At 30.2% G+C, this 22062-nt stretch overlaps 3 protein-coding genes across 4 annotated transcripts; all 3 read right to left on the reverse strand.

The window, feature by feature from the left end:
• Positions 1 to 481: 481 nt before the first annotated feature.
• LOC124941939 (protein CHLORORESPIRATORY REDUCTION 6, chloroplastic) lies at positions 482 to 4912 on the reverse strand. Of its 2 annotated transcripts, none has more exons than XM_047482328.1 (4): positions 4641 to 4912; positions 4416 to 4553; positions 4145 to 4353; positions 482 to 872 (listed from the first exon to the last, which is right to left on the reverse strand). In XM_047482328.1, the coding sequence occupies exons 1-4, from the start codon at positions 4861 to 4863 to the stop codon at positions 651 to 653; spliced, it is 792 nt and encodes a 263-aa protein (XP_047338284.1). In that variant the 5' UTR covers positions 4864 to 4912; the 3' UTR covers positions 482 to 650. The 2 variants fall into 2 exon arrangements, with proteins under 2 accessions (XP_047338284.1, XP_047338285.1); XM_047482329.1 differs by having other exon boundaries at positions 4416 to 4550; positions 4641 to 4911.
• A 1168-nt stretch (positions 4913 to 6080) lies between these two features.
• Positions 6081 to 7652, reverse strand: LOC124943107 (putative UPF0481 protein At3g02645). The gene has a single exon (XM_047483665.1). The coding sequence runs from the start codon at positions 7650 to 7652 to the stop codon at positions 6081 to 6083; it is 1572 nt and encodes a 523-aa protein (XP_047339621.1).
• Positions 7653 to 10865: 3213 nt separating this feature from the next.
• On the reverse strand, positions 10866 to 12434 carry LOC124943108 (putative UPF0481 protein At3g02645). The gene has a single exon (XM_047483666.1). The coding sequence runs from the start codon at positions 12432 to 12434 to the stop codon at positions 10866 to 10868; it is 1569 nt and encodes a 522-aa protein (XP_047339622.1).
• Positions 12435 to 22062: the final 9628 nt, after the last annotated feature.

A 22062-nucleotide genomic window follows, 5' to 3' on the forward strand; every position in this document is an offset into this window, starting at 1 on the left:
TTTCTTATTGTATGTTTTTTCTTTATATCCTACTATTTACATCATTCTTCCATTCTTTTTGACCTTTAAAAAAAATGATAAATTAAATTAAAAATAATTTTCTTTAAATTAAAATAGATAAAACTTATTTATAAAAGAAAGAAAAAGAAGTTTTGAACCATTTTAAAATCATGTTACATAATCATAATCAACTGATAAAAAAATGTGATAAATTTTTGACTGATTTTCGACCAAGAATTAATATTGCGTATTTCCAAATAATATGTTTTTACAAATAAATGGTAAGGATGACATTATAATTTCTACAGTAGTTTATCATCAATATAGTTTTTTTATCTTTTTCATATTTTATAAGAATTTTAAATTTATTTATTTATAATAATATGAATTTTAATATATTATAATACATGTTATTCAAAATATTTATTTATATAATTTTATCACTAACTTTTTTTTTTTAAAGAAAATATTATATAAACAGTCACCACAAATATTATTTAAAATCGAACAAAACTAAAATAAAATCTTCCGGGCGGGAATAAGAAATGATTTTTTTTATTAACCACATTTCAGTCAAATTCAAACATGAGACATAAATCTCTCAAAGTTCAAACCCTACTCAAATGTGGTCTTTAAGTAAAACCTAACTATCAAATTTCCATATCCACCGGAGGAGGAAGAGGAATTCCATCAATAAGATCAAACAATTCATCCCCAATCCCAAAACCAAGCATCCTAGCCATATCACTAGTCTTCACCCTAGCTTTCGAAACACCATGTTCCTTTAACCATGAATAAACTATGAATACCTTCTTCATTATGAACAACTCCAAAGCCTCGGGATTAAACACGACTCCCATTCTCATACTCATCTGCCATAATTAACATATCCATAATCAATCATTTACAGAATCTAAAAATATTAGTAATAAATTATCACACCAAGTGACCTAGTGGAAAGATTAAAAAACAAAAATATCACGAGTTTGATTCCCACTAAAACGTTTTAATGAAAACGGAGTTTCAATGTTGTGGGTGTGATACTATTTCTCCTTAATACAAAAAAAAAAATGGCCACAAATTATGGCCTAATGGAAAATTCGACATAATAGACCAAAATGTTACGGGTTTGATTCCCACTCTAAGTGTTTTGATTGAAAGAAGAGTGCCATTGTTGTGGGTGTGAAATGCTAGTTCTCATTAATTTCCAAAACAAAAAACGGCCACAAATTACCCACATTGGTGACCAAGTGGAAAGATTCGACATAAGAGACCAAAATGTCACGGGTTTGATTCATACTGTAAACGTTTTGAATAGAAGTGGAGTGCCACTGTTGTGGGGTGTGATACTTGTTCTCCTAATTTCCAAAAACAAAACAAAAAACAATCGCCAATTACCCACAATGGTGGCCCAGTGGAAAATTCGACAAAATAGACCAAAATGTAATGAGTTTGATTCCCACTGTAAATGCTTTGAATGGAAGTAGAGTGTCATTATTGTGGGTGTGATGTTAATTCTTCTTAATTCCAAAAAAAAAAAATCGTACGCAATTATCCATAATAGTGGCTTGGTGGAAAGATTCGACATAAGAGACCAAAATGAAACGGGTTTGATTCTCCTTGTAAACAATTTGAATGGAAACAGAGTGTCATTGTTGTAGGTGTGATGTTAATTCTCCTTAATTCCATAAACAAAAAAATGGTCGCAAATTACCCACAATGGTGACCCAATGGAAATATTCGACATAAGAGACAAAAATATCATGGGTTTGATTCCCATTGAAAGCGCTTTGATTGGTAGCGGAGTTTCATTGTTGTGGAGTATGATGCTAGTTCTCCTTAATTCCAAAAACAATAAAAATGGCTGCAAATTACCTATAATGGTGGCTCAGTGGAAAGATTCGACATAATAGACCAAAATGTCACGGATTTGATTCCCATTGTAAACGTTTTGAATGGAAGTGGAGTGCCACTGTTTTGGGGTGTGATACTAGTTCTCATTAATTTCAAAAACAAAACAAAAATGACGATAAATTACCCACAATGTGTTCCAGTAGAAAATTCAACATGTAAACGCTTTGAATGGAAGCTGAGTGTCATTATTATGAGTGTGATACTAGTTCTCTTTAATTCCAAAAACAAAAAAAACGGTCGTAAATCGTCCACAATGGAGGTTTAGCAGAAAAAATCGACATAAGAGACCAAAATGTCACGGATTTGATTCACAATATAAATATTATGAATAGAAATGGAGTGTCATTATTGTGAGTGTCATTCTAGACTGCTAGTTCTTTTTAATTCCATAAAAAAATAGTCACAAATTACCAACAATGGTGATTGGTGGTCCAGTGGAAAGATTCGACATAAGAGACAAATTGACACGGGTTTGTTTCTCACTGTAAACATTTTGAATGAATATGGAGTGTCATTGTTGTGGGTGTGATGCTAGTTCTCTTAAATTCCATCAACAAAAAAAACGGTCAAAAATTACCCACAATGGTGGCCTAGTGGAATGATTCAACATAAAAGATCAAAATGTCACGGGTTTGATTTTTACTGTAAATATTTTGAATGAAAACAGAGTGTTATTGTTGTGGGGTGTGATGCTAGTTCACCTTAATTATATGAAAAAAATTAACCGCAAATTATCCTCAATGGTAGCCTAGTGGAAAGATTCGACATAAGAGACCAAAATGTCACGAGTTTGATTCTCACTGTAAATGATTTGAATGGAAACATAATGTCATTGTTGTAGGTGTGATGTTAATTCTTCTTAATTCAATAAACAAAAAATGACCGCAAATTACCTACAATGGTAACCCAATGGAAATATTCGACATAATAGACAAAAATGTGTTTGATTCTCATTGTAAGTGATTTGATTGGTAGTGGAGTGCAATTATAGTGGGGTGTGATGCTAGTTCTCCTTAATCCTAAAAACAAAAAAAAAATGGCTGCAAAGTACCAACAATGGTGGCTCAGTGGAAAGATTCGACATAGTAGACCAAAATGTTACGGATTTGATTCCTACTGTAAACGTTTTGAATGGAAGTGGAGTGCCATTGTTGTGGGGTGTGATATTATTTCTCCTTAATTTTAAAAAAAAAACGGCTACAAATTACCCACAATGGTGGCAGTGGAAAAATTCGACATAATAAACCAAAATGTTACGGGTTTGATTCTCACTGTAAACGTTTTGAGTGGAAGCGGAGTATCATTATTATGGGTGTGATACTAGTGATGGCTTAACGGGAAAGATTCGATATAAGAGACCAAAATATCACGAGATTATTTCTCATTATAAACATTTTGAATGAAAACGAAGTGTTATTGTTGTAGGGTGTGATGCTAGTTCTCCTTAATTCCAAAAACAAAAAAACAGCCGCAAATTACCCACAATGGTGGCTTAGTGGAATGATTTGATATAAGAGACCAAAATGTAACGGGTATGATTCTCATTATTAACACTTTCAATAGAAACAGAGAGTTATTGATTTGAGTGTGATGCTAGTTTTTCTTAATTCCATAAACAAAAAAAATAGCCGCAAATTACCCACAATGGTGATTGGTGGCCCAATGGAAAGATTGGGCATAAGAGACAAATTGACACGGGTTTGATTCCCACTATAAACGTGGATATGGAGTGTCATTGTTGTGGGTGTGATTCTAGTTCTCATTTAATTCCATAAACAAAAAAAACAGTCGCAAATTACCCACAATGGTGGCCCAGTGGAAAGATTCAACATAAAAGACAAAATGTCACGGATTTGATTCCTACCGCAAACGTTTTGAATGAAAACGGAGTGTCATTGTTGTGAGGTGTGATGCTAATTTTCCTTAATTCGAAAAACAAACAAAAAAAACGGCCGTAAATTATCCACAATGGTGGCCCAGTGGAAAGATTCGACATAAGAGACTAAAATGTGATGAGTTTATTCTTATTGGAAGCGCTTTGAAAGCAAGAGAGGGTCATTGTTGTGGGGTGTGAGTATGACGATAGTTCTTTTTAATTCTTAAAACAAAAAATAGAAAAACGGCCACATATCACCCTACAAGGTGGCCGCCAAGTAGAAAGATTTGACATAAGAGACTAAAATATCACGTGTTTATTCTTGTTAGTAGTGTTTATTCCAAAACATTGTACCTGATGAGGAACCAACATGGCGGCATAACGAGCAAGTTCACCTCCCCTCCAATCTAACAAAACTGGCAGCCATGGATATTCTGCATCAAGCCTCACAAACCATAATCTTATATCTGGAAATTCAGATAACTCTCTTTCATCATATGAATCTTCTCTTATATACTTTATTCTGAAACCTATTGTCTTCTCCAAATACTCCCCTGGCTCAGCTACATAAAAAACAAACAGAATTTATACTGTTCTACAGTTTATAGCTTCTAATTATGTTTACCTGAGACAGGGGAAGTAATTCCAGTTACAGATTGAAATGGAGTTAGATCTAACCGACTAATACAATCGTTATCTATTTTCACTTCAAATCTCCCTTCTGTTGGAGGCATTAATGGCGGTGGAGCCTGAGATAAATCTACTATGCACAGAAAGTGTTCGATGAAATGCGTTGTTAGTTTCTGCGATGAAATTTAATGTAAGGAAATGGAAGAGAAGAGAAAATCACCATTGTCATCATCGTGGATAGAGAGATCGTAATTTCCAGACGGATTGAATGCGATAGAGACGGAAACTTGTCCTCGGGAATGGTGAATCGTTGAATTTGATGCGGAAGGAAACGAAACTATGGAATCTAGAGCGAGTTTACAGGGAATCGGAGCTGTATGCTTCATTAATGGTGAAGAGAGATGGCAGAGTGGCTTAATGGAAGCCATTGCTAATGGCTTCATGGCGGTTCTCTGTTTATTATTATGAACTTTATCTTCTTCTTCATCTTCTATTGGTGACCTTATAATATGAACTTTGAATGCCCTTTCATACCTTATCATTTTCTACTCAACTAAATTAAACAACATATAATTTATTATTTGATGAAAAAATAAAATTTCATAATAGGATTTATAGCTTATTTTGAAATTTTAATAATTAAATAATTATTTCAAACTAAATTGATATGATGAAATCAATTCCCTTTACTTACAAAAATTAGGATGAGTAATTCATTTAGTTACTTTTAGTTACTGGGTTAATCCCTCTTCGAGTCTAGCGGCTAAAAGAGATGGATACTAACCCTAAGTTTCTGGGTTTGAGCTCGTCATGCGGTAAATTCTGCGCCTCATTAAATGGTTAAATGTGTTTGTGTGCTACATACATAATCTGTTGTCCCATTTTTTTAGTTAAATGGGTTGAACACTCAATATCATTGAGTATATGACCTTCGCTTCCATTTAAAAGACTTCTAGTTGGAATCGTACTTGTGACATTTTGGTCTTTTAAATCGATTTTTACCACCAGACTATCTTGCATAAAATTATTACTTACTTTTAACATATTTTGATTCGTTTAATACATTTTTATTTTTTACCAAATGAAGTAAATATAAACAATTTTTATTATATGGTCGAAATTTAAACCATTTTTTATATTAATTTAAAACAACCGATCGCCTAAAGTTTTAACTAGACTATGTTTATTATATTTGGATTAGAGTTATATGATTAATAAACCTATTTTGTTTTCAAATTAAATACATTCTCACTCTAATTCATTCACACTAAGGGGAATAACCGTAAATTTGGTGTAAATCATATATTGCTTGTCTATTCAATTCAAATATATTAAGAGTATTATATTATAGATGAGTAATTAATCTTACTTATTTTTCAAGAATATTTGGAAAAAATGTATTTTCTTTAAAATTACTTTTTAAGATTAAAAATACTTAGAATATTAATTAATTATTAGCTTAATCTACTCATGACATCTAAAGAAGGTGCTATTCCAACAATATGAATATTTACACTTTTTTTTCATAAACAAATCAAAAACAATATCCATTTTATTTATGACATATCCTAATAATAATAATTACAATTTCTCCAAACATATCAAATAATAAAATAATTAGTTAATATAAGCCAATTAAGATACAAGATTTTCATCACAATCATGATTTATCAAGTTTGATAGTTTTAAATATACGAGGACAATCATAAACCTCACAAAAAGATTGTAAAAACATCATTGACATAAGTAAGACAATCATAATCACCACCAAAATCCGCCAAAATCCATACACATACTTCTTGATAGCTCTATGAATTCCAACATGTTTGGTTTTATCATAGTAACAATTTATATCCGCAATCGCCTTATCGATATGCAAAACCCTTGTCAACCTAACCGATTTACTCATTCCATTAAACAATTCCGTCACCTCTTCATCGCTTTTCAAACTATTCACCACGATCTTTGCTTCCCTTAGTATTCTCGAGTCTTCTCTAGTATCCACGATTCCGTTCATTAGCTCCATAAATCGAGCAAGAACTAGAGACCTAGCCTCGATAGAAGCTTCGTAAGCCACTAAGTTTCTCAATACCACCTCCGCGTTGCAATTCAACGTGATAACCGGTAGATAAAATTTCCTTTCAATCTCATCGTATCTAACTGTGGAGATCCCACCATTAGTCGGAATGAATTGAATTCCCACTCCAACTAGCTCGGTTACCGAAGGAATCATGATTTCTTCGATAACCGGGAGTGTTTTTTCTTCATCGTCTAGACCATCTGACGATTCTTTTCCCTTAGACAACTTTAAGGTGGAGAGGATCGGTACTATAGATTCGAGCGCAGCTATGATTCGGCTTATTCTTATGTTTGAGACCGCGTTTACAAATTTATTGACAAGCTGACGAATACGACTAGGTTTCTCGTCGTTTGGTTGCTCGATTTCCATTCCGCGACACGATTCGTAGCCGACTCCGTCAAATTTAGGTACAATCAAATTATACAAAAGATCCAACAAATGGGGATGCGATAAAACGCGTTGCAAATCGATATTTTCAATCTCCTTGAGTTTCAACGGCGTGATCATCTTGCAAAAACCAAAAAGCATCGAGGGAAGTAAATCATCGCTCATCTCCAAAGACGTGGATTGAATCAACAATATCTCTCGTAAAAAAAATATCGGAAATTGATTTTCCAACATCATTATATCACTAAGAATCGAGTGTTGCACGAGTTTCCTCCCAGCCGGATCGACTAAATGAGCGGTGGCAACTTGAGTTAAACTAAACGCTTTCTTCTCAACATGAAAGTATAAGAACTCGAGTAAGAACATACCATCAATCGCCATGAGCCAAGTTAGGGTTTCACCATCCATATCCAAGTGTTTATGGTAACATGCACGAATTTTATGTTCAAATTCACCGAGTTTCTTTATTAGGTCAGCGAATTCCACGAAATGGAACTTTTTTTGTAGACGAGTGGCGGCGGCTAGTTTGTATCTTTCCATATCGTAGAGGTCTTGATCGAAGTGATGGTATGGACCAAGGCCGATAACATGTGGAATATAGGCTTGAGGTTTGTAAACGGATATGGTTTTGGGAACTCGAAAAATGGATACGGGGACATCGATATCGACACATATTTCGTTCTCGAGGATCTTGCTTACTATTCCAATCCAACCACTTTTTGTTCGGGAAAATGATCTTGAACTAACTTCTCTTGATAAAGCCATCAAAAAAGAAGAAGGAAAAGAATGTTTGTTATGAGTGATTGAGGTTGTTTGTTCTAGTGGTTGTTGTTATATATGATTTAAAGTTTGTTTTTTCTATGTGACAAGAATTATCTATTAGTAAATTAATTAATTATTAATGAGGGTTTCCATGTATTTTCTTTGGGGTGTTCAAAGAAGCAATTTAGAAATAACTGCCGTCTATACTTGTACGACCAGCAATAGTACACCTTAGAAGATTGCTTTAATGATTATTATTATTATTATTATAGTCACATGATAGTTTCCACAAATAGATATTCTATTTTATGATATCTTTGGGGACAAAATTGTACTCTATTTGGGGATTACATGGAGTAAGAGATAATCTAGTGTTTGATGTGGGTTATTTTTATAGTTTTTAATGGGTTTTTAAAAAGTTTGAATTTTTAGTTGGTTAATTATTATAATTTTATTTTATTAAAATTTAATTTTTATAAAAGAAATTAGTATTTTAATTGATAAAATAAAATAATTGAGTTTTGAGTAAAAGTAGTACCAAAGAAAAATAATAATCAAATTAGTTGAGAGTTGGAGAGATGTTGGTTATATGAATTTTTTATTGGATATTTTTGAAAAATATTATATTTAATAAATAAAAATAAAAAGTTATTTGAATTTTTAATTAATTAAAGTATTATAATGTATTTTTCTATTGAAAATTTAAATTTTATAAATTAGAGAGTATAGTCTTTAATTGTTTTTGTATTCATGAATGGAATGAATAGATAGTTGGAAAAAGATATGAAAGTTATAAAGAAAAGAGCAAGATCAAAGTAGCTAGTTTGATAATGGGCCTTTTAGTTTTTTAAAAAAAAATTCTCTTATCATATTTTTTTTAATAATTAAATTATTTATTTTATTAATAAAAATTTATATTATTTATTATTTTTATTTGATTGTTGAATTATAAAATTAAACATCAGCTCAAACATCATGAAAAATATTTGTTTCTTTTCCTTTATTTTTTTAAGAAGTAAAATAATAACAACATAGTATTTTAATACTAAGTACTGTAGCTAAGATTTGATGTTTGAGTTTTTTATACTAAAAAGATTTATTTATTTAAATTATATAATTACTTAATTTATTAATTAAAATATTTTTATTTTAAATATAAAAAAATATTATAATAATTCAATAAATTAAAAACTTATCAAATATTATTTAAAACTCAATAAAAAATTTAAATAACTAAATATCAAACAAGCTCCTCAAAAACCAAATAAAACAATAAATATAATTATTCAATAGAATAACTTAAATAAGAAAAAGTCTTATTTTAGAAATCAAATGTCTAGAATTGGATTCCAACTAGCTATTCACTATGTAAGTTGTGCTATTCACTAAATTAAAAATAAATGATAAAAATAATATTTTAATGAATGGTGGCATTTTAAAAAAACATTTAATGGAAGTTGGGACTTTCTGCTTGGTATTTCCTTTTCTCTTTCGTGTGTGACGAGGATTTGAAATATATTATATTCTATTATATAATTTTGTTTGGTTTAATCAATATTTGACTAGAAATAAATAGTAGGATTTTTAGTGATCGCGATCGATGCGTTTACTACACAACATTATTATTATAAAGATATGGAAGATCTTTTCTGAAAAATCAATAAAATAGTCAGTGAACTCATTGTTTTTATGGGGATTTTCGAACTTATTAATACTAAATTTTATGTTATGTTTATTCGTTGATTAACATTTTTTTTGTTAATGTGTTCATTGTTGCTTTAAAATGGTTAATCTCGTTGAATTTCGAGTGCGTTTGATAATAAGGTGAATACTAGAGTAGGGCATATTTTTTTTTTTAAATATATGGCTCTTAAATTCATGTAGGGCAGGGGTATATAATTTTGAATTGAATAATGGCAGCATAACTAGATAAGAATGAATTGTTAAGATAAAACAAATTATAACGCCTGTTTGTTTAGAATGAGTGATTGCTGCTTGGCCTAACATAATACTATATTGCAGGAGGCAGGAAATTAAGGTAAAACAAACGTGATAATTGCTACCATTCAAACATTTATTAAATTTCTTCTTAAGTTACTTGTTCTACAAATTATTTTAATTATTTGTGGGGCTTTACTTTCACGTGCTTCTTATCTTCTTTTCTTTTGTATCTTTTAAGAATATTTTTCTTTGCTTTTCCAACTTTTAGGAGGATTGTGAATAGTCAATTCCGACACACAAACCATGTTTTGTCGAAAAAAAACAAGGACCACTCGCAAGTCTCGTATAAACTCCTATTCGTTTCGTTGTATGTTATTGTTTGTATTGACAAATAACTAATTTTTATTCAAGGGATTGACCGACATGTTATCATATCCGATTAATTTCTTTGAATATTTAAAATTGAGAAAGAAAAACATGAAAACCCTATCTTGATATGTCTATCAAATAGAATAAATAATATGCACATAAGAAACGATAATACTAATTAATTCACGTGGTAATTCAAGTAACAATAGTTGGTGTATAAGAGATTACAAGTTATGGGTTCGATTCTCACTAATAACGATTTAAGTTGATGTTAAGTGCTATGACCGAGTTGTTCTAAATTCCAAAACAAAATTATAAAATTATGTTGATAAGTGAAACATTGATTCTTCTCTAGTTGATATCATATTATTTTATTTTATTTTTTTTAGAAAAGAGTTGATTTCATACTTAGATATACCTTTTGATGATTTGTACAACATTTTTATAAAAGTAGAGATTAATGAAATGATTTTTCCTTGAAATAAAAAACATTTTTAGACACATTGGTCATTTGAAACAACTAGAAGGGAGATAAAACATTCTTATAGATCTTGCAATGACATTTTTAATTATTTATTTTGTAATTTTAATATTGCATTATAAGAATATTTATAAAAAAAAAGTTTGCAAATAATAAGCATTCACAAAGTTCTCAATAGAAATCTTTATCTAACTCCATAACATGGCCAAATTTGGTTTGGTGTCCAACATATTTCATTATAAAAAGAATAATTATCATATTCATTCATATTTAAAAGAAGAATGAATTAATTAAATTTAATGTTCCTGTCAAATAAAAATTTACATCCTTAGGAGATCTATAAGTATTTATCCATTCTCATTACAATTTACATATGAAACAATGAAAGAATTGAAAAAATAAAATCAATACAAAATACATGAATATCACTCATTACCATCATCACTACTAATTGTGTTAAAAATGCGAGGGCAGCTATAGATCGAACAAAACGACTGAAGAATCATCATCAACGTGAGCAAGATAACCGTTATAACCGTCAACATCTTCCACGACCTATAAACGGTATGTTTCATACGCCTATAGATCCTGACTCGTGTTACGTTGTTGAAGTACTTGTTAACATCTTGTATAGCCTTGTCGATATGTGGCACGGTCGTGAGTCTAATGGACTTAGTCACTCCATTGAATAGTTCGGCAGCATCTTCATCGTTTTTCAAGCTATTGATAATGACTTTACTCTTCCTCAATATCATCGCGTCGTTAGGAGAGTCGATTATCCCGTGCATTAGTTCCATATATCGAACGAGAACAAGTGGCCCTGATTCGATCGAAGCTTCGTACGCCACTAAGTTCCTCATTATCACCTCGGAATTGTTGTTCAATGTGATGATGGGGAGGTAAAACTTCCTCTCTTTTACGTCGAACCGAATCGATCGAACCCCGTCGTTAGTGGGACAAATTTGTATCCCGACATCCACTAGTTGTGTTACCGTGGGAATCATAATCTCTTCCATAAGCGCAATCTTTTCTTTCTCCGATGATTTTTTCGTTGATACTAGGTTAGATATCATTGGAATTACGGATTTAATAGGAGCGGTGAATTTGTTCGAGGGAGCCATGTCTATAAGATTGTCGAGAATTTTGGAGATTCGACCGGTTGAGTGTGAGCTCTCCTCGTCGGACTCATAATTCACCGATTCTCGTCGCTCGGTTCTCGAACCACTTTCGTCTCCCTTCAATTTAGGTGTAACCAAATGGTAGAGTAGGTCAAGCAAATGTGCATGCCTCCATACCTCCGATGGTTGAACAACTTCCATATTGCTGTCTTTAATTGGCGACACAATCTTGCAAAAATCAATCAATACCGACGGGAGCACTTCGTCGCTAACCTTACTCGACGAACCTAAGACGCCTAACGTTTCCTTAAGGAAGAATATAGGAATTTGATTCTCGAGCAACATTACATCGCCAATGATGGAATCCAACGAGAAAGTTCTTCCATTCGGTCCTAGAAGATGAGCCGAAGACGACGACTCAACTACCGGTATTGGCGCCTCGAACTTCTTGACCGTCAAATAAAGATATTCAAGTAAGAACATGCTATCGATGGCCATAACCCACGTTAGGGTTTCACCATCGATGTCAAGATATTTATGATAACAAGCCCGAACCTTGTATTCTAAAGAGTTGAGCTCGTGAACAAGATCTTTAAACTCGATGCTATGAAAGACTTGTTTTTGAAGTCGGGCTGCGGTTGCTAGCTTAGCTCTCTCCATCTCATAAAGCTCCTCTTGGAAATGTCGATAAGGGCCTAGACCAACGATATGAGGGACATAGGCTTCGGGTTTGTGAGCGGTTATGGTTTTAGGAACACGAAAGATCGACACGGGGATGTCAATGTCGATCCATACTTCCTTTTCGAGAATCTTGCTAATCTCTCTTACCCATCTACTATGGCTAAAACGCGAGTCTGAGGCCGGGGATAAGGCCATCTTAGTTCGAGTTCGAGTTTGATTGAATTTGAATTTGAATTTGAGACGAGAAATAGAGGAAGAGAGAAAAGAGAAAGAAATGGTGAATGGGTGTGTTCTAAAATTGAAGTTTGTTGATGTATTGAATGGTCACATATATACAATTTAGATGGGAATATTAGAATTCTTTGGGATAAGGTTTTGATTACTTGTAATTTTATTCAATGGGATTGAGTTTCCTCGAAAGTAACATGCCTAATTTATTTCCCCCACATGAGTTAATATTAGTGTTTAATCATTGTTAATAAACAACATTAAGATATAGGTTAAATAAATCCTTTTAAATACATACTAGTAGCTAGATTTGCTTGGTCTAACATAATTGTTTATTATGAATTTAATGATTTTTAAGATATAATCCAATACCAAAAAAGGGTTACTAAGTCTAATATTTGAAGCTGATTATTGATTGACCAAAGACTTCTTTACTTAATTCAATAAACTCTTGCATGACACACATATATATATATACAATTTGAAATATTTTAATTAAAGGCCAGTTTGATTACATGAGCTCATAACAAGACTATTTGACCTAGCTAGCCATTATATAAAGTCTATTCGGATGTGCTATTGGAGAATTACGGCTATGCATGAAAATAAAATAATTACCATTTTAATTAATTATATATATACACAACAAATTAAATAAAAGAGAAAAAGAGCTTTTATAAAAGAAAAAAAAATATCAAATCACTATTTAATAGATAGACATTCTTTAATTTGCTTTGTGACCCCATGGTTGCTTAAACATTTTTAAATGATTATTCAAAAAATAATTACCAATTTGTTTTATGAATTTGTGTGCCACACTTATAATTCTCGAATTGAATGTAGAGGAGCATATGAATTATCTTCAAAAGTTATTATATTGGGTCGTTTGTATTTTAAAACTTGTTATATATTATGTAACTATATAATTTATTTTGTCTAGTGATTCATTCTTCGTGTTTACTATAACATTATGTGAAATGTTTTAAAATTGTTGGAAATTTTATATATCCTTATTGAATCTACAACAATATTTGAAAATGAGTGTTTTTAGAAGATGTGGCTTATATGACTTTTGGTTTTCTTGGAAAATTTTCATTTGATGTGTTCATATGAAGTCTTGATAGTGCTTTCAAAGAAATTCTTTACCAACTTGATGGAAGAAATAGAGACATCATAAATTAAGGTTAGAAGATTCAATGAAATAATGGTTGACATGAGCCAATTGCGATTTGCGCTAACATATGCTAACTTTTATGCGCATTTCCTAATACGACTTTTGATTAATTTCTTGGAAATTTTCATTTGATATTGTGTGTTAAGATCAATATTTTTCAACAATAAAATTCTAAAGGTCTCAACAATAAAATTCTAAAGGTCTCATCTTGTATTAATCTTTAGCAATTAAATGAGAGTTTTTCCTCTTTATTATACTTTTAGTTGTTTATTGTTGTTTCTCTTCCATTTATCTATTTATGATTGTAAAGATATTGTTTGTAATAAAAATAATAATATAATTTTCCAAACAACTTATTTCAAAACAAGTTAAACCCAAATTATATATGTTTGGAAATTTCTTAAGCATTGCTCATTTCTCCAATAAATATGATTAATGTCATTCACTTGATTAATCTTAAGGAGTAACAATAAAAAATTAAATAAGATGATAATCCCACCAGGTAGTCCTCTAAAACAAGTCGTAAGTCGACATAATAGACCAAAATGTCACATATTCGATTCTCACCGGAAATATTTTGAATGAATGCGAATGATCATAGCTTTCGAGTATCATGATACGTAGTTCTCTTTATTTTGATAAATAAACTAAAAAGATAATAATCATGTAACTCTAACTATTTTTAACTCACAAAAAAAAATTCTCCCTAACCAAAAATCTATTTATTTATTTATTTATTTATTCTCTAGTCGACAATAAATCTCATCATTTGAGACTCTCAATTCTTAAAAAAAATGTAACTTATTTAAAATTTTACTAGTATTATCCAGTCCGGCCTTAGGCTAGACATAGTTTACTTTCTTTGGCCACCATGGTCCATGACTACCACACTTTTCCAATAACAAATTCTGAAAATATATAAAACAAATCTTAAAAACACAAAAGATATATATAAAGAAATAAACTTAAATATAAAATCGGCTCTAAGTATTATTTACATTAAACAAATGGGATGAATATTTGACCAGATTACTTAATTAATAAATTGTTAATCAATTCATCACATGGTAGTTATTTTCTTGGGATTATTTCAAGAGGGTGAGATATAGCAATAAATAAATAAATAAATAAATGAAAACTCAAGAGAGTGGGACAATGTTATCCCATGAATGGATAAAGACAACAACGGTTACTTTTAGACTAAAAGTGTTTAAAATATTATATAAAAATAAGTTTAAGTGAAGTAAAAAATGTTATTATGTATTGAACAATTCCTTATAATATTAATTCAATTATAAAAAAAAATGTCATTTCTCATGTGCACATAAATCATCTACATGATAATGAAAAAAGAAAACTTTGCTAGACTTGGAAAAGTCTAAACGAATAAGTCAAATTGGCCCTTGTGGCTTAGGAAATTTGAAATATTATCCTATTTTGAGTATAGTTGAAAATTATATCTTCTACTTCAGATAAGATCAATTTTTTTTTAGAAATTTATGAATGAAATTGATAGATTAGTGTAGATTTTTATCTATTTAAAAAAAATAAATACTGATTTAAATTTTAAAAAAATTAAAAATTAAGGGTTTATATCACGGTTTTAACGTATAAAAAAAATTGTTTTTATTTTTGTTTCGGTTGAACTTGAGCCCACGTCAACTCCTAAAGTAGATCCGTCCCTAATTAATATATCTTTTGAATTAAGAAAAAAAAAATTAAAAAAATGACATTTTCTTACCACCTAGAACTTGTTTGATGTTAGGTTATTTGAAATTATTATTGAGGTTTTTGAAAACAATAATTGTTAGATGAATACATAATTAATTTATTTAAGTTTTTAATCGATTAATTATTATAATATTATTTTATATTTAAAATTTAAATTTTATAAAAGATAAAATAGGAATATTTTAATTTTGTTGTAATTGGTAAAATTGATTGATTGAATTTAAAAAAAAAAATGTAATAGTTTTTGATTAAAGAAACAACATCAAAGCTCTAAATGAACATAGTTTAATATATGATGTGTTGAGAGACTTTGGTAGTCAATTTAAGGGTTAAATAAGAAAAGTTTGAGTTGCAGGGGGATAAATTCCATATAATTCAAAGTTTGAGGGTTATATTTTAATTTTCTGAAAATTTAGTCATTTTCCAAATTGGAGCATTTCAATATAAAACAACACAAATATGTTGGACTGAAGTTACTTGAAACATGATGTTAGAATATGGGGAAAATGTTTCCTTTTCCAAACAATTTAATTAAATTTCATTTGGTCAAAATGGCTTACTTGTTTGTAAAGTTTTTTTTATTTTTCTTTATATATAATTAATTTTTTAAGACTTTAATACTCTATTAGAAATTAGGGGGAGAAGTGTATCTTGATCCGTTCGAAGAACAACTCACAATAAATTATGTAAAGTTTTTCATTTAATAAAACTTATTTCTTTAAGTAATAAGGAAATTTGTTTCTTATTTTGGAAAAGTATTGAACTCTGAAAATAATGAAATACTAAAATAACTTGTGTGAACACATCAAATGTTCTAGCTAGGTCCAATTGTAAGGGGAAGAATGTATTTCTTACAAGTCATTGACTATTAATTGGTCCAAATAACTTCTAGGTTTAGTTTACTTATATTTATTTTCTTAGATAATAATCTAAAACGTGAATAATAAGTTGTAACAAAAATTTTGAGATAGAATGAACTATTCAAAAAGAGTATATATAACGTGAATAATAAGTTGTAAAAAACGACTTTAAGATAGAATAAAATATTCAAAAAGAGTATAATGATAGAGGAGAAAAAAATGATCTTAGACTATAGACAAATAAAATATAAGGATAAAATTATAAATAAGGAACCATAATTGACTAAAACGAATTTAAACAAAAAAAAAATGGATAATAACCCAAACCCTTAAAGCAATATAAATCTTTTCATTAATCCAAATAAAAAGAGTGACAAAATTCTTTCCCTCATAGTTTAGATAAGATTAATGCAATAATATTTTTCCTATCAAAGCAATATATGTTAATAAAAATGAAAGGACATGAACTTAACAAACATTTTCCAAATTACAATTTAAACGTAATAAAAAGAATTTATTAAGTGCTTCCAAACTAGATAAAATAAATATTTTTGAGTCCAATCTTTTCCTTAAATAATAAAGAAAAAAAAATGTAGTTTAGAATACTCACACTCAAATGTGGCTTCTAGTTTTCTAATACATATTTGAAAATATTAAATCAAACACTCTCCTCAAATATTCAAGAAAATCTCAATCTAATATGTAATTTAAATGAATCGAGAAGACGCATCATATTTCTCGTTTTCGTATATAGATGTTTAGAATAACCGATAAAAATAACCCACCAATAACTTAAAAAATATTTACAATGCAATAATTGAAAAAGTCATGGATAAGATTGAAAGAAAAAGTTCTCAAAATTGGAATGATTGAAAAAAAAAATTTGTTGGCATCAAATAGCTAGTCAAATGCTCATAATATTCTTGGTCACCACATTGGCGGTATTGACCAAAATTCAAAAGTGGTTTTTTTTTTTTTTTTTTGCAGGTTTCATTTTTTTTTTGTTAAATATTAAATTATGCATTGTTTAGACATGAAATTTAAATAATTAGGGCTGTTTGGTTGGGGCTAGGAAAGGTAGGTTATATAGAAGACCGTTTGGTGAATCCTTAGAACAAAATAATAATGTTTCATAATTTACAACTTGCAATAATGTCACGAAAATGTTTCAATTTTGACACACTATTTTTTTTTAATATTTTTGGGCGACGTTGTATTTGATTTGAAACATTGACACTAATAGTATATGAATTTGTATTCGGTTTTGTTGACGGTCCAAAACTATCTATTTAATTTATTATGGTTCTGCGTTATTCTAACTTTCTTTGATTCTTTTTATATGCAATTAACAACAATTTATTTGTATTAGACTTCTATTAAGAATAGTGGAATACTATAGGATTCAACTTTAATGAGTTTCACTTGAGAGTCCCGTTTGGTTTGTATGTTTTTGCTGTCATATTTATATTATCACTATTACTGAAAATCACATAGATATTGTTAAGAACTGTCAAAATAGGAAATGGAATATCAAACAACACCTATATATGATCTTTATTCTTTAGGTATTCAAATTGGCATATATATAAGAATGGGAAATGTGTTTATCTTGTAATTGACCATGTATTGTGAATTTTATTTTTCTTTCTAATTTTGGAGTTTAGAATTAAAAAAAAAGAGAGAGATTATTGTCTAGAAAAAGATGAAATTATTTATACTTTAGCTATTAAGTAGGTTATTTCATAATTGGTCTTTAATTTAATTAAATATTTATCATTCTGATAATTTTATTATATAGAGAAAGACAAACAAAATTGGTAAATCTTAAATTTAGATTTTACTTTAAATAACAAAAATTTACTCCTAAAAGAGTATTACTTATATCTTATTATATATATATATAAAATTAAGTATAAAATTAATTGAAAATAATAATAAATAAATTACATTACAAATCGTTCCGTATTTATTAGTTAAGTTGAAAGATATACACATATATTTCGGTTTAGCCTTAAATAACTAAAAAAAATCAAACTGCTGGGAAGTGGGTAAAACTGAAAGATTTAAGCAAATCTTTCGATTTTATCCCTGAATACCGAAAGATATGAGATACATCTTTCGGTATTCGATCTTTTCAAATTTATTATTTAACAAGATTGAAGCATTATTATATTTTATCCTTAAAAACATAAACACAATTCGATACTTAGAAATTAAACAAAACTCCTACACATACAAATTTAAAACATAATCACTCATTCTAATTATAATCAAATACAAACCTTATACATCTTTATATAATCAAACACAGACTTACACTTGTAACTTCAATCACAACCCATATATACTTGGAATATTGACTTACAATTGATATGCTTGGACAATTAAACAAGATTCATATACTTAAAAATCAAAGCACCAATTAGAAAAAGGGTAAAGAAATTAGTGAAGAGTGGCCAAAACCTACTACAAATCTTTCAGTATCCACTAGTTAAGCCAAAAGATATACACATATCTTTAGTCTTTGGACTTAAATAACCAAAAAAAATCAAATTGCTGGGAAGTGGGCAAAACCGAAAGAGTTAGACAAATCTTTTGGTTTTACCCTGAATACCGAAATATATGAGGTAAATCTTTCGGTATTCGACCATTTCAAATTTATTATTTAACCAAATTGAAACATGATTATATTTTATCCTTAAAACCTAAACAAATTCTATACTTAAAAATTAAACAAAACCCCTACTCATACAAATATAAAACATAATCACTCATTCTAAGCATACTCAAACACAAACCTTACCCATCTTTATATAATTAAACACAAACTTATACTTGTAAATTCTAAGAAAAATATTAGTGGAGAGGTTCATTGAGCCGAAAGATATATTAGTGAACCACTCCAGAAAACCCAACACTTGAAGATTTTCATGTTTTTTAGAAGAGACCGAAACCGAAAGATATAGTCCAAATCTTTTGGCATCTTCCCTCTAGAAAAAATTCAACACTTAGAAAAAAATTTCTTCCTTTTAAAAGGGGTCAAAGCCGAAAGATATAGTCTATATCTTTCGGTATATCCCCTAGAGAAAAACCAACACTTAGAATTTTTTGATTTTTTTGGAAAGGGTCAAAACCGAAAGATATAGTCTATATATTTCGGTATATCCCCTAGAGAAAACCCCGAACTTAGAAGTTTTCTGATTTTTTTTGGAAGGGGTCAAAGCCAAAAGATATAGTCTATATCTTTTGGTATTCACCCTTCAAAAATAGGTTGTTTTATGAAAGGATTCAAAGTTGAAAGATATACGCTATATCTTTCGGTATTGTATCCAAATACCGAAATATATATAGAGTCTGTCGGTATCTTTTCTCATTTGCGACATATTTCTTCCTTTCGGCACATATACCGACAGATTTATAAATCTGTTGGGAAAATCTTTCGATAAAACCCCATTTTTTACTAGTGTGTTGCAAATCTATAGCACCATTTTGATAGAAGAGCCTTATTAAAAGAAATAAGATCTCGAATATCAAACCTCCTTAATTCTTAAAACATTGAACCTTATCCCAACTAACTAAATGACAAAACGCTGAATTAGAGAATCTCCATAAAAATTTACACAATATTCTCTTCATCTTCACCGCCACACTCTTGAGAAGAATGAATAATGACATCATATATGTGGGCATAGATGACAACACACTCTTAATGAGGATTAAACGACCCCTTTTAGAGATTATTTTACTTTTTCATCTACACATTTTACATTCCATTTTAGTGATAATCGGGTCACAAAAGACCTTGAATTGTAATTTAACACTCAATGGCATACCAAGGTATGTTGATGGAAGATCACCAATTTTAAACCCCCAACACATTTGTCAACAACATCTTTCTTGTATTCGAAATAGGATATGAGAAAAAAATGTTTGACTTATTAAGATTCACTCGAAGACCGGACCATGCACCGAATAGCCATAAAATATCCTGAATGTGTTTAAATTTCCTGTAGGTAGTCTGAAGCATGTAGAGCGTTTCATCAACGAAAAAAATATGATATAGAAAAATGATATCTTCTTGACCCACAACTCACTCCACGGATGAGTCCCGAGTTTTGTACGAATGATATCATTTTTTAGAGAGCGTAAATAACAATAACAAACAAGAAAATAGAGAGTGGATCACCTTGTCTAATCCCTCGGAACTCTTGAAAAATCCTTGAGAACTACCATTAACAATGACATAAAACTTAGTCATCGAGAGACACAATCTAATCCACCCAATCCATTTCGCACTCATTCTCATTTTGCCTATTACATTTAACAAAAACTTTCAATTGACGTGACATAAGCTTTTTCGATATCTAACTTGATAAAAGTACATTTGTCACCTCTTAAATTATCTGAGTTAATACACTCATTGGCTATTAATACAACATCATATATTTGATGACCTTTGATGAACACCATCTGATTACTAGAGATGACCATTTTTAATACCTTTCTCAATTTGTTGGTCAAACATTTTGCGACAAACTTATAGAAAGATAAAACGAGACTAATAGGCATAAAGTTATTCACATCAATAGACCTTAGAGCTTTACGAATAAGATATATTAAAGTAGAGTTCTAACTCTTAACAAATGATGAAAATGATAAAACTGATCAATTGCTTCCATAATTCACATCTTAAGAAAATGCAATGCCTTCTTAAAAAACCAAAGTAAATCATTCGCATATCGGCGCTTTATCACTTCCGCATCCCTTAATGGACTCATCAACCTCTTCTAACTAAAATCGAGCCTCTAACATATCTTTTTGTACTAAACTAATTGAACAAAAAATAATACCATTCAATTTAGGTCTAATCTTAAATGGCTCCTTAAATGAATCATTAAAAATTTGACAATACTCGGAGAATTTTTTGGTTCACTATCATGAACTTCCCTCTCGATCGAGATCAAATTAATCACATTATTACTTGTTTGCGCGTTAGATATCTCATGGAAAATTTTGGTGTTTCTATCTCCGACTTTTAACCCTATAGCTCTACTTCGCTGGCGTACCCCAATTTCTTTCTCCTTACATATATCCAGCAACTTACTAACAATGTGAATCCAATAACTAACCTCCTCAGCGAAAAGTTCATGAATCTCCTCAGCCCCGTCAATGACATTAATTTCATTACACAAGTCGTTAATTTTAGCACAAAATAAAGTACGATCTCCCACGAACCAACTTTTGAGAAGCTTACGTAGATTCCTTAAGTTCACAAAGAGTTTACTCGACAAAAAACCAACTGATGTCTGACTCACCTACCATGATTGCACATACGATAAAAAGTCTCCTTGATCAACCATTTATTTTTGAATCTAAATGGTCGACATGTTCTATCCATCATACGTTGTTCCATCAAAATCGGTCGGTGATATGAACAAATCCATCGAAGGACCTTTTGTAATATATTAGAGAACCCTCAAAAAATATATTCACTAATGAGAAATCTATCGATACAAGAATGAACTTGCCTCCCATTGCCATTACCTCTCCTAAAGGTGAATTGACCGTCTTTCATGGGTAAGTTGATAAGTTCAAGATCTTCAATTGTATCTAAGAACTCGTGCATTAGGCTACTAAGCCAATCGACTCATTTCCTTTCAAACGAGGATCTAAGTTTGTTCAAGTCGTCCGCAAAAATAATTGGTAAGTCCCAAGACTCACCATGTTCTTCATTTCATTAAAAACTCTGTTTTAAATTGTGATAGAACAAGTCCATAAACCACAGAAATTACCCATAGAAAATTATCCTCCCGATTTCTTAATTGAACGT

This window comes from Impatiens glandulifera, chromosome 6, assembly GCF_907164915.1.
Source record: "Impatiens glandulifera chromosome 6, dImpGla2.1, whole genome shotgun sequence".
Classification (NCBI taxonomy): Eukaryota; Viridiplantae; Streptophyta; class Magnoliopsida; order Ericales; family Balsaminaceae; genus Impatiens; species Impatiens glandulifera.